Consider the following 13,851-nt stretch of genomic DNA (forward strand, 5'->3'; position numbering starts at 1 on the left):
GTTGCCTATCCCAAACATTTTGGCCATCCCCTGTATCTGAAGTGGATTTCCTGCAGGAATTACTGGATAAATTCTAAGAAGAATAAGAGGAATCTTCGTAAAAACGCATGAAGAAATCACAGATCTTTTTAAGTAGAAAATACTGCGCTATCGCTTAGCACAACCGAACTAATTGACGATATCTACAAATAGCCGAAATCGAAGCTGTTAGTTTTCTATTATGCGGATTCCTATTGCGCCCCCGGTTAATGATCTTACAAGAATCTCTTCTAATTCGTGTGAGAGCGAAGCTAATCTAGCGAGACTTGAGTAGTATTTACGGGCGGAAACACTGCCAGATTTGCATATTATTTCCAAACACAATTTGAGTTATGAATGTGTCAAGTCTACTCACCGTTGTCCATATTATACACCCGACCCTTAGCAGTTTTGAACATTTTGTCTGCCGAATCCAAAAGGGTCCACCCGGAGTTCTTGAAGGCATACTCAGTCGAGCGAAACCTCCTCGTTGCCGTGTAACAAGCTACAGCGTCATGGTGGAGAGTTGATCTGAAAAGTATCATCGAAATTAAAATTTGACTGAATGATAACATTTACTGGTTGATATACTGACACCATCAAAGCTCGGAGCACTCTCAAATCCGCGACAATGCGCTTCGTTTGCTCGCATAACTGATACCAAATCGCATCCAATTCTGCCTTCAACGTTTTGGGAAACTTTTTTGAGATGCAATTCTCCACCGTCACCTCCCGCAGCTCACCATTCGGGTTTAGGCTTTGGACGTTCCGGACCAGATCTTTCATCAAGTCCAGAATGTACGTTTGCAGCAGAATCATGTTCTGACTCATGGGGATCTGCATCTCCACGACTATGGGCTGCCAGGACGTTAGCTCCTCTTTAACGGTGGCATGGAACCGTGGCCAAAGAAAAAGTTCTGTCAAGAACGAATTCCGCATGACATCCTCCACGTGACCGTGTCCGTATGTAAAACCTTCGGCATTCTTGGAAAACGCCTTAATGAAGCCGACCTTGTTCTTCTGGCGGTACAACCGGAGGGCGAACGCAACCGAGCAAGCGTCTTTGATCTTGTTGGCTCTGACAACAATAACTCCGGTTATTAGCTCAACCGGTACACGGTTTAAAAGAAGATCCGTTACAAGAACGCTCGCGTCTACAAACTGAACGCCACCCCATCCATACGCGTGCGCACGCTCGGCAGGAGTTATGGACGATACCTGGATGTTCCGGATGCCAAGTCGTGATATGTACGACTGCTTCTCCGGCTCCGTGCAATTGACCACCAGTACCATGGTGGTGGCATCGCGGAACATCGCTAGGAGCGTCAGCAGGACCTTTTCATAACCGACCCCTCTGAAATGTTTCCAAACAATAATCGTTATGAGTACAAACCTCCCAAAACCTTCGACCACACAAGAACTCACTTTCCGCATACCAGCAAGCCCTCGGAATGGAGCAGCTCGGAAAGCATGTGCTGCTCGTAGCACAGCAACGACGACGACATGTCTTCCTCGCCAATACATCCGGCCTCTTCCAGCTGCTCCGCCGTGCAGGTGAACGCCGATTTGACGTCCTTACCGGTCTCGTAAAGGCTCATTTTACTCTGGAACATAAGATATGCGTGGTTACACCAGTTTATTTTATTATTGTATAATGTACTAGCTGCCCGAACAGAAGGGAATTACAACAGCATAATAAAATATGTTATTGTGACAAAATAACTGAGTAACGGAAATAGTTATTTTCATGTTATTAACATAAAATATCATGTTATAAACTTGTCTGTCATAAAACCGGAAAGAATCTTTCAAGGAATACCTACATGAATTCCGGCACGTATACCTGAAAGAATTACACTAGGATTTTCTGAATATGATAGAAATCTTTGGATGAATTCCAGAAGGAAGATACAGAAAAACTTTTAGTTATAAGGTACAGAATGTTGCTAATTGACAAATTGAGAGATGAATTTGTGAAAAAAAAAATCGCGTTCCGGTGGGATTTGAACCCACGACTCCGTATTCACTAGACCGACGTTTTTACTAGCAAAGCCACAGAACAGTTAATGATTCTGCGGAATACTGAGCCCGAGCCCACACCATGAACATTCATTTTTTCAAGAACCATCTCTCTTTCGGCTTAGATTCCAATCCACAACACACCCGCGTTCCAGTGAACCGGCCTTTTAATGATTCATAAGGTCGCTCTATGACGTAGAAGCGTCTCACAGCTTGACTTTTATGTATGTTTAGCAACAAGATTTTCTCAACCGTCGGTAGCTGTGTGGATTAAACGCGAGCCCAGTGATCCCGATGTTCATAGGTCCTGTCTGCATCATTTTGAGATTTTTTTTTGAGAGGAATTTAGTGCTATGAAGAATCTCTGGAGAAACCATATCAAGAATATCAGAACGGACCTCTCAAGGAAATCCAGGAGAAATACTTGAAGAAATCCTAAAAGGAGTTATTTCTAAGATTCCTCTAGAGTTTCTTAGAGTCTTCCAGGAATTGCTTCAAGGATTCCCTCAATAGTTACTTTACGAATACATATTAAAGTTCCTTCTGGGATTCATCCAAAATTTGCCAAGATTGACCAGAAGTTGCTTCTGGGATTTATCCAAGAGTTCCTTCAAAGATTCGTCCTTCTGAGAATTTAAATTGTAATTTCTTCCAGAGTTCACTCCTTGCTTTAAGGATTTATTAAAGAGTCTTCTGGGAATTTTAAAGTTATTCCTTCTTAGATTCCTCCTTTGAAAATTACAAGATTTCTCCACGTGTTCCTTCCAGGATTCTTCCAAAAATTTCTTCCTGGATTCCCTAAGAGTTCCTTCTGTAATTCCTTTAGGAGTTCCTTCTATGATTTCTCAAGAAGTTCCTTCTGAGATATCTCCAAGATGTCTTTCTGGGGTTGAATCAGGAGATCTTCCCTGTATTCCGCCAGGAATTTCTTACGGGGTTTTTCATAAGCTCTTATCGAGGTTCCTCCAGGGACTCCTTCTAGAATTCCTTCATGAAGTTCTCCTATGTTTCTTCTGGAAATCTTTCAGAATTTTCAGGTTTTTCCCTTCAGAAATTTCCTCCAAAACATCTGTCTAGAATTGCTTAAGGAGTTCCTTCCAGGAATTCTTTTAGAAATTCCAAGAATTCATCCAGGAAAAACTTCTTGGGGGATTCCTCCTAGAACTTATTCCGGAATTCTTTTAGGAACTCCTTCCGGGATTACTTGGGGATCGCCTCCCGCCTCCTCCATTTCCCAAGATTTTTTTTTTGAATATCTCCAGAAAATTTGTATAAATTCCTCCAGATGATTATTCTGGGTTTTCTTCAAAAGCTCCTTCTGGCATTACTTTTTTTAAAAGATTTCCTTCTTGGAGTCCCGGAAAAAGTACTTCTTAAGACATCCCATATAGCCGAGGCGGTAAACGTACGGGTATTCAGCATGACCATGCTGAGGGTGACGGGTTCGATTCCCGGTCGGTCCAGGATCTTTTCGTAAAGGAAATTTCCTTGACTTCCTTCGTACCTGCCACACGATATACGCATGCAAAATGGTCATTGGCAGAGGAAGCTCTCAGTTAATAACTGTGGAAGTGCTCATAGAACACTAAGCTGAGAAGCAGGCTTTGTCCCAATGAGGACGTTACGCCAAGAAGAGAGAGAGAGAGAAGACATTCCAAAAGGAACACCATTTCCTGAAGGAGCATTTAAAGAAATCTCAGGAAGGAAATAATTCGTGGAGGTATCACAAAAATACTTTCTGATGGATTCCTGGTACCCCTGGATGCATGTCAGATGGAGCTTCTTTAGGAATCTCAGGAAAAAAACTACTGAGAGAATTACAAAGGGAATTTTCGAAGGAATCCTGGGTAGACCCCTGGAAAATATCACTTGAATCACTCATATACATATAATCGCGTTGGAGTCTTGGACAATCTTGGAGGAATCCCAGAAGGAACTCCAGGAATTCTCATAAAAAAGGAAACCCTAAGGAACTTCTTGACGAATCCAAGAAGAAACTGCTTATAGATTCCCAAAATTAATTCCTAGAGGAACACCAGAAGAAAGTGCTGGAGTAATTTCATTAGGAACTCCTGGGGTCCCTTGAAGGAAGCTCTGCAGAAATCTTAAAAAGAACTCTTAGATCAATCTGAAGGCACTCGTGGAGGAATTTCAGAAGGAGCTCCTGGATGAATCTTAAAAAGAACTCTAGGGGGAAACTGAGAAAAACATCCGCCGGAACATCAGAAAAAAATATTGAGGAATTTCAGAAAAAACTTCTGAAGGAATGCCTGAAGCTATTCATGGAGGATAATCACTCTTCAGCAGGTGAATTCGCTGGCAAAGGGACTGGAGGAGTTCACCCAGTAGCCAGTGTCTGTAAATATATCGAAATAAATAAAATAAACGGCAATTTTCAAGTGATGACGACGCATGGTCATTCCACACATATACGATCACAAAACATTAAATTTTCAAAAAATGCAGCTCAAAAAATGATTTGTAGAACATTTCTATTTTTTTAATATGATATGTAAAAATAGTTAAACTTTCATTAGAGAATATAAAAAAGTTATAGTCTTTGTGGTCCAACATTGTGAAAACCATTAAAAAAAACTAATGTCCTGACCATTTTTGCATATTATTGTTAACTTCTTATTTTTTTCTCAAATCTTGAAATACAATTCTGTTTAATAGTGAAAAAAAAAATCAAATCCGTCAATTGGTTCAAAAGTTATGACGGTTCAAAAATAAAAAAATATAAATCCTGATTTTTTGGAATACCTCATTTTCAAAATATTACGGGTCTAACTATTTTTGGTAAAGATCATTCCTACCGAATTTGAGAAATATCGGAGATCTTTTATTTTCGAGTCTATTCCATTTAACATCCAGACGATACACTGGACATGCTAAATTACATATCGTAGTACTGTATAATGAAATAAGTTACTGTTAAACCGGCAGACTTAAGGATCTAAACTCAAGAACAGTTAGGATGACCTAGGATATCCAGACTGATACTGTCTATAGAAATTTCAAAAGGCTTACTGGACATAATAAATTGCAAATCGTAGCATTGTATAATGAAAGAAGTTACCGTTACACCCATAGACTATAGGATCTAAACTCAAAAACCGTTAGGATATCCCGACTGATCTTATACTGTCGATTGAACATTCAAAAGACTTGATTAACATTACAAATCGTAACTTCGTATCATGAAAAAAGTTACCATTACACCCGTAAGCTTTAGAAGTTACCGTTACACCCGTATACTTTAGTATCTAAACTCAAGAACAGTTTGGATGACCTAGGATTTCCTAACTGATCTGATACTCTCTATTGAACATCCAGAAGACTTACTGGATATGATAGATTGCAAATCGTAGCTTTGTATAATGAAAAAAGTTAATTTTACACCAGCAGACTTTAATATCTCAACTCAAGAACAGTTTGGATGACCTAGGATATCCCAACTGATCTGATACTGTCAATTGAACATTCAGAAGACTTACTGGATATGATAGATTGCAAATCGTAACTTTGTATAATGAAAGAAGTTTATTTTACACCCGTAGGCTTAAGGATCTAAACTCAAGAACAGTAGTAGTAGCTTTGTATAATAAAAGAAGTTACCGTTACACCCATACACTTTAGTATCTAAACTCAATAACAGTTTGGATGACCTAGGATATACCGACTGATCTGATACTCTCTATTGAACATCCTGAAGACTTACTGGATATGATAGATTGCAAATCGTAGCTTGGTATAATGAAACAATTTAATTTAGACACGCAGACTTTAAGATCTAAACTCAAGAACAGTTTGGATGACCTAGAATATCCCAGCTGATCTGATACTCACTATTGAACATTCAGAAGACTTACTGGATATGATAGATTGCAAATCGTAGCTTTGTATATTGAAACAAGTTAGTTTTACATCCGCAGGCTTAAGGAACTAAACTCAAGAACAGTTTGGATGACCTAGGATATCCCGACTGATCTGATACTGTCAATTGAACATTCAGAAGACTTACTGGATATGATAGATTGCAAATCGTAGCTTTGTATAATGAAACAAGTTGATTTAACACCCGCAGACATAAGGATCTAAACTCAAGAACAGTTTGGATGACCTAGGATATCCCAACTGATCTGATACTGTCAATTTAACATTCAGAAGACATACTGGACATGATAGATTGCAAATCGTAGCTTTGTATAATGAAACAAGTTAATTTTACACCTGCAGACTCTAGTATCTAAACTCAAGAACAGTTTGGATGACCTAGGATATCCCGACTGATCTGATACTGTCAATTGAACATTCAGCAGACTTACTGGATATGATAGATTGCAAATCGTAGCTTTGTATAATGAAACAAGTTGATTTAACACCCGCATACATAAGCATCTAAACTCAAGAACAGTTTGGATGAACTAGGATATCCCAACTGATCTGATACTGTAAATTTAACATTCAGAAGACTTACTGGACATGATAGATTGCAAATCGTAGCTTTGTATAATGAAAGAAGTTAATTTTACACCTGTAGGCTTAAGGATCTAAACTCAAGAACAGTTTGGATGACCTAGGATATCCCAACTGATCTGATACTGTCAATTTAACATTCTGAAGACTTACTGGACATGATAGCTGGCAAATCGTAGCTTTGTATAATGGAAGAAGTTTATTTTACAACCGCAGACTTTAGTATCTAAACGCAAGAACAGTTTGGATGACCAAGGATATCCCAACTGATCTGATACTCTCTATTGAACATTCAGAAGACTTACTGGATATGATAGATTGCAAATCGTAGCTTTGTATAATGAAACAAGTTAATTTTACATCCGCAGGCTTAAGGATCTAAACTCAAGAACAGTAGTAGTAGCTTTGTATAATAAAAGAAGTTACCGTTACACCCGTAGACTTTAGTATCTAAACTCAAGAACAGTTTGGATGACCTAGGATATCTTAACTGATCTGATACTCTCTATTGAACATCCAGAAGACTTACTGGATATGATAGATTGCAAATCGTAGCTTTGTATAATGAAACAAGTTGATTTAACACCCGCAGACATAAGGATCTAAACTCAAGAACAGTTTGGATGACCTAGGATATCCCAACTGATCTGATACTGTCTATTGAACTTTCAGAAGACTTACTGGACATGATAGCTGGCAAATCGTAGCTTTGTATAATGAAAGAAGTTAATTTTACACCCGCAAACTTTAGCATCTAAACTCAAGAACAGTTTGGATGACCTAGGATATCTCGACTGATCTGATACTGTCAATTGAACATTCAGAAGACTTACTGGATATGATAGATTGCAAATCGTAGCTTTGTATAATGAAATAAGTTGATTTAACACCCGCAGACATAAGGATTTAAACTTAAGAACAGTTTGGATGAACTAGGATATCCCAACTGATCTGATACTGTCAATTGAACATTCAGAAGACTTACTGGACATTATAGATTGCAAATCGTAGCTTTGTATAATAAAAGAAGTTACCGTTACACCCGTAGACTTTAGTATCTAACCTCAAGAACAGTTTGGATGACCTAGGATAACTCGACTGATTTGATACTGTCAATTGAACATTCAGAAGACTTACTGGACATGAGAGATTGCAAATCGTAGCTTTGTATAATGAAACAAGTTAATTTTAAACCCGCAGACTTGAGGATCTGAACTCAAGAACAGTTTGGATGACCTAGGATATCCCAACTTATCTGATACTGTCTATTGAACATTCTGAAGACTTACTGGATATGATAGATTGCAAATCGTAGCTTTGTATAATGAAAGAAGTTAAATTTAAACCCGCAGACTATAGGATCTAAACTTAAGAACAGTTCGGATGAACTAGGATATCCCAACTGATCTGATACTGTCAATTGAACATTCAGAAGACCAACTGGACATGATAGATTTCAAATCGTAGCTTTGTATAATGAAAGAAGTTAATTTTACACACGCAGACTTTAGGATCTACCCTCAAGAACAGTTTGGATGACCTAGGATAACTCGACTGATCTGATACTGTCAATTGAACTTTCAGAAGACTTACTTGGACATGATAGATTGCAAATCGTAGCTTTGTATAATGAAACAAGTTAATTTTACACTCGCAGACTTTAGGATCTAAACTCAAGAACAGTTTGGATGAACTAGGATATCCCAATTGATCTGATACTGTCAATTGAACATTCAGAAGACTTACTTGGACATGATAGATTGCAAATCGTAGCTTTGTCTAATAAAAGAAGTTACCGTTACACCCGTAGACTTTAGTATCTGAACTCAAGAACAGTTTGGATGACCTAGGATAACTCGACTGAGCTGATACTGTCAATTGTACATTCAGAAGACTTACTGGACATGATAGATTGCAAATCGTAGCTTTGTATAATGAAAGAAGTTAATTTTACACCCGCAGACTTTAGGATCTAAACTCAAGGACAGTTTGGATGAACTAGGATATCCCAACTGATCTGATACTGTCAATTGAACATTCAGAAGACTTACTGGACATGATAGATTTCAAATCGTAGCTTTGTATAATGAATTATAAATTACACCCGCAGACTTTAGTATCTAAACTCAAGAACAGTTTGGATGACCTAGGATAACTCGACTGATCTGATACTGTCAATTGAACATTCAGAAGACTTACTGGACATGATAGATTGCAAATCGTAGCTTTGTATAATGAAAGAAGTTACCATTACACCAGTAGACTTCATGATCTTAGCACAAGAACTGTTTTAATAAACGATCACTCTATCACAATTATAAGTTGAACAATTTGTTATGTTTTTCAGCTATCTATCTATAGTTATCCATCCATTGAATGTGTTTATTGTATCGTTGGAAATATCAATCCGTTTAGCTAGTTCAAGTTCAATCAGCCTTGCTTCGGTGTTCAGTACATTATATTTCAATAGGACGACTTTGGGTATTATCGGCAGGTTTGTTCTCCTCGTCCAGGGGGGTGGGGGGGTGGTGGGTTTACGTCGGCCAAATTTCCTAAAACTTGATCATATAATTCAGCTTAGTTGGGAAGGATTTGAGGTCAACTCTGAGTTCAACAGGTTAAAAAAAAACATGACGAAGAGAACAAAACTGCCGAAAATACATAAGTTCCACTAAGTTAATCAAAATTAAACCGAATAAAATGGACTGACATTAACGAAAACTGGTAAGGTGTGAAAACAAATAAAACTACTGTTCAAAGCTGGTATTTTGTTTCATCGTAATTTCAGCAAAGCATGTTCCATACTGCAGCTGTATCTGGAATGGTGGTTGTATGTCCGATTTGGCTCGAAAACGGATCAACGGATGAAAGAATAATTAGTAAAATCTACTGGAAAACATCAAAAACGGGAAAATTTGAAATTTTATTGATGCATTAAAGTCGGACACAAAAAACTTTTGTTCAATAGTTTCTATGAAAGAAGGCTACTTACTAAAGCAATGAACCATACCTGAATAGTATCGATGGGAACAGTAGGACCGAAATCCAAACGATATTTTCTTTCGTTTTATTCGTGAATTTTCGTGAAATTCGTGAAAACGGCAAATTCTTCACACGCGATCCAAACGGCAACAGCAAAACGAATTAGCAATCAGCACCAAAAAAAACACTCGAAACGGCTTTCCGCACGTGATAATAGTGAAGGTATCGATCTCTATAGCCGCGATGACGATGATAATCTAATTTGTTCTGGGGAGAGCACAAATGTAAGCAAATGTAAGCCGTATCTACAGTGCACAGCACACTAGTCCCACCTCCATATAAGGGTGGTCATAAATATGATTTTATACAGTTTCATGATAAAACCGCCAAATTTAATGCATATTTACAGCTCAAATGCGTTTTTGAATTGTTTGTAAAAAATGGGCTCAATTGAATTTTTCGCTTTACGGAGCCGAAATTCATTATTTTGCAGTTTCGATTACCAACTGATTTGTATATACTAATGATAGTTTAGGCGGTCCGCGGTAGTCAAAACTGCTTAAGAATAGTGAAACACACATAATATGATGGATAGAGAGGATAAAAGATGGGAAAAGGTGTGCCCTGCAGCAAATACGGGAGATATTCGTTAGTTTTAGAGTATATTGAAGGTACGATACTTAAGTGACGAACACCAATCTAGTCGCAAACGGCCACAGCTCGTTGAGAGCTCGTTAGATGGGCTGTCTCGATGGTTGGATGTTTACTGGTTGGGGCAAAACCCACCTAAAAATCACTGTCAATGTCAAAATCGATGTCAAAACGAGTTTGCCATATGATCGTCATCGCCATCGCGTTGCAGCTCCTGTATACAGAACGTTAGTGCAAGTATGTGAGTGTTTTATGACGTATTTCACGTCACTTGCATTTTGATCAGTTGTCAGTTGCCCCGACTAGATTGGTGTTGTTATGAAATACACCTCCTTCTGCTTTTTTATCATTGGAATAACGGTACAGGTGGAACAGAGCCTGCATCTCAAAAAACGTAAAGAGATTTTTTTAATGAGTCCTTGGAGAAATCCCTGGTGGAATCATGGAACGAATATTATAGAAATACCTGGGATGATAATAGGTCTCCTCCAGAATTTATTGAAGGAATCCTTGCAAGGATATGTAAAGGAACTATTGCAGACACCTTTGAAGCAATCCCAACAAGAATATTTAAAATAATCCCAACAGGCATTTGTTGAACGTAAATTTCTCTTGCATTGTCTCCGGAATGCCTGTTGGGTTCCTCTAGAAATTGCTACTGGGATTGCTGATACCATCAAGGATTCTTCCAGGGAGTCCACTTGATGTTCCTCCAGGAATTCTTCCTGTGATTTGTCAAGTGGTTTCTCCAAGTATTTGTTCATGAATTCCTCCACGGATTTTTCTAATAAATCCTGCAATAGTTCTTCCAGTGATATTTATACTATCAGTATCTATACTTTCAGAAATTGCTCTCGAAATTCCTTCATAAATTCCGACTGTAGTTCCAATGATTCCTTTATAATGTATTCTTTAGATTGCTCCTGCAATTTTTGCAAGGATACTTCCAAAAACTCTTCTGGCATTTTCACTAAAAAATCTTGCTGGGATTCCTCCAGCGATACCAGTATGGATTTCTTTAGAAACAAAGTACTCCTACTAGGAATCCTCCTCAGATTATTTTTGGAACTACTGCTGGGCTTGCTACTGGACTGCTACTGGGATTCGTCTAAAAATTGCAGACTTGAATCTTTCAGGATTTTTTCTGAGTTTCCCACCTGCCGGAAATCATCCAGGAATTACTGGAAGATTCTCAACAGTAATAATTGGAGATGCTGAAAATGCATGAAATTTCTCAAGAATTCGAAAAAAATCAGTAGGAGTTCCTGAAGCAATCTCAGCAGTAATGACTGGAATACAATAAGAAATTCCTAGAGTTATCTTTCATAAATTCTCTGAAGGATTCATAGCAGAAATTTCTGGAAGAATTACAAAAGATTCCCTTGAGTAATTCCAGGAAGAGTTTTCAGAGACACCCCAGCAGGCTTCCCAAATCTTTTGAGAAATCCTATCCTGAAAATTTCTGGAATTTTTACATAGATTTCTCCTACGATTCCTCCGCAAATTGCTTCGGTCGTCCATTTAGGGATTTTCCCAAGGATTCCTCCAATAATTTATCTCGGAATAACCTTAGACTTTCCTGCACGGATTCATTCATGCACTTCTACCAGGATTTTTCCATGTATTGTTGCTGAGAATTCTCAAGCACTTCTAGATGGTATTTCTGCAGCTTTTTGCTCTTATTGCTCGAAGAATTCCAGCAACACTTCTTGTAGAATTCCCACCACGAAAGCTCGGAAAACCCACAGTACCATTTCAGGACCAACAGGAATTCTCAAAGAAATTTGAAGAGGATTTCCAGAATACTAAGAGGAATTCAGAGAAAAATCACTAGAGGAATTCGGCAAATAAACCCTGGGTGATTTTGTGAAGAAATTATTTGATAATTTTGAAAGAAATTCCTGTTGGAATCATAGGAAGTAATCTTGGCGGAAACTCAGCACGCATTCTTGAGTAATCTCCATGATGAATTTTTGGAGGTGCCTTTTAAACATCCCTGTAGCAATCACAGAAGGAACTTCTGCAGGAATCACTCACTCACTCATGTAATATTTCTGATTTTTTATTCAGGAATTTCTTGTGCGGTTCTTGCATAAATTTTCTTTGGGATTCTTCCAGAAGGTGATTCCGAGATTCCTCAAGAAGAAACGTTTGCTGGAGTTTTTATGTGATTTATTGAAGATGCTTTTGTGGTTCCTCCAAACATTTCTTCTGGGATTCTCTCAAATTCTCTGCTATAATTCTTGGAGCTTTTCTTTAAAATTTCTCCTGAGATGTGTCCTGATTTTGTTTTCTAGGATTCCACCAGAAATTCTTTCTGAGATCCACAATTTTTTTCTGAGTTCTTTTTTTCAGAGATCTATGCTAATTTTTTTTATGAGATTTATTAGGGTTCATCAAGACATTTGCTCTGATATTCCTCTACGAGTTTTTTCTACGATTTCTTGTGGACTTCTAGGATTTCCCAGAGTTTTTTTTTTCCTCAAATTTCTTCTGAGATTCCTCATGATCCGGATCAGAAAAGGCACATGCACAGAAGAAGGGGCTTTCGGTTTATAAGCCCTAACACCCGGGGGGGACTCTGTGAATCCGAGGCACCACATTTTTTCTGGGATTTCTCCTGGAATTCCTTTCTGGCAGCTTTTCGGGAATTTCATGGAGCACTCCAGGTGGGATGCTAAAAGAAAATCCAGGAATAATCTCAGATAAAACTTCTCAGGGATTCCAGATAAATCTCCTTGATGAATCTGAAAAGGAAGTTCGGGAGGAATTCTTAAAACAATTTCAGAAAAAAATTAATGAAGAAATTTCAGAAATAGGGGAACTTACGTATTTTCGGCCGTTTTGCACTCTTCGTCATGGAAGGGTTTTTCAAACCTACTGAACTCCAAATTGGCCTTCAAATCTTTTCCAATCAAACTGAGTTATATGACCATGTTTCAGGCAATTTGGCCGACAAAAACCCCTCATGCCGAAGAGAACAAACCTTTGTCACCCTATTTCCTTGAGAATGTTCATCTTAAAAGATTCCAGATTTCCAGGTGGAACTTCTTGAAGATGGAATGAGAAGAAACTTTGGTTTTATGTGAAACTAGCTGTCCCCGGCAAACTTTGTCTTGCCTACTGCGTTTTTTGACGTTTCAAGTCCCTAGCCAAGCCCAAGTTTTTGTTCAAAATGCATGAAAACCCGATTTTCAAAAACTCTAAATTTTCCCATGTTTTTTGCCTCATAAACCTTCCTTGGGTGAAAACTAACCAAACAAAACTTAGACGACCAAAATTGGACCACCCGGTCGCAAGTTATGCGCGGTCCCACGTATGCCACTGCATTTTTATATATATAGATAGATATAGATAGATAGATATAAATGAATCGTCTCCAACTGAGTCAAATGAGCAAATGTAAGGCTTCTCAAGAAGACCATATCTATAATTATGTAGAGAATATACACAAAAAGAACATTTATGTCTCATGAGTATTTCAAGTAACTCAAAGAAATTCAAATATGTGTGGGTAAAACTGCTCTTATTCAAGTAAAACAAGAGAATTGGAGATAAATAACACCGATCATGTTGTCTGTTCACACCTAACGTGAAGTTAGTCATAATCTATTTTGACCACCCTGATTAATGATCTGAACCCACAGTACGACTCTATATCAACTGCATGATCATCCCATCGATTCAATGCAATACGGCGAT

The 13,851-nt window shown here is 38.1% G+C and overlaps 1 protein-coding gene across 1 annotated transcript in view; it reads right to left on the reverse strand.

The window, feature by feature from the left end:
- The window catches only part of LOC109425362 (DNA repair endonuclease XPF-like), a 33,639-nt gene extending 23,912 nt beyond the window's left edge, over nt 1–9,727 (reverse strand). The window contains exons 1-4 of the mRNA XM_062848716.1: nt 9,527–9,727; nt 1,444–1,622; nt 614–1,372; nt 395–549 (exon numbers count right to left, since the gene is read on the reverse strand). Of these exons, the coding sequence (XP_062704700.1) occupies nt 395–549; nt 614–1,372; nt 1,444–1,616 (1,087 nt within the window). The 5' untranslated portion in view covers nt 1,617–1,622; nt 9,527–9,727. The remainder of the gene's footprint in view (nt 1–394; nt 550–613; nt 1,373–1,443; nt 1,623–9,526) is intronic.
- Nucleotides 9,728–13,851: the final 4,124 nt, after the last annotated feature.

Source organism: Aedes albopictus, chromosome 1 (assembly GCF_035046485.1).
Source record: "Aedes albopictus strain Foshan chromosome 1, AalbF5, whole genome shotgun sequence".
Classification (NCBI taxonomy): domain Eukaryota; kingdom Metazoa; phylum Arthropoda; class Insecta; order Diptera; family Culicidae; genus Aedes; species Aedes albopictus.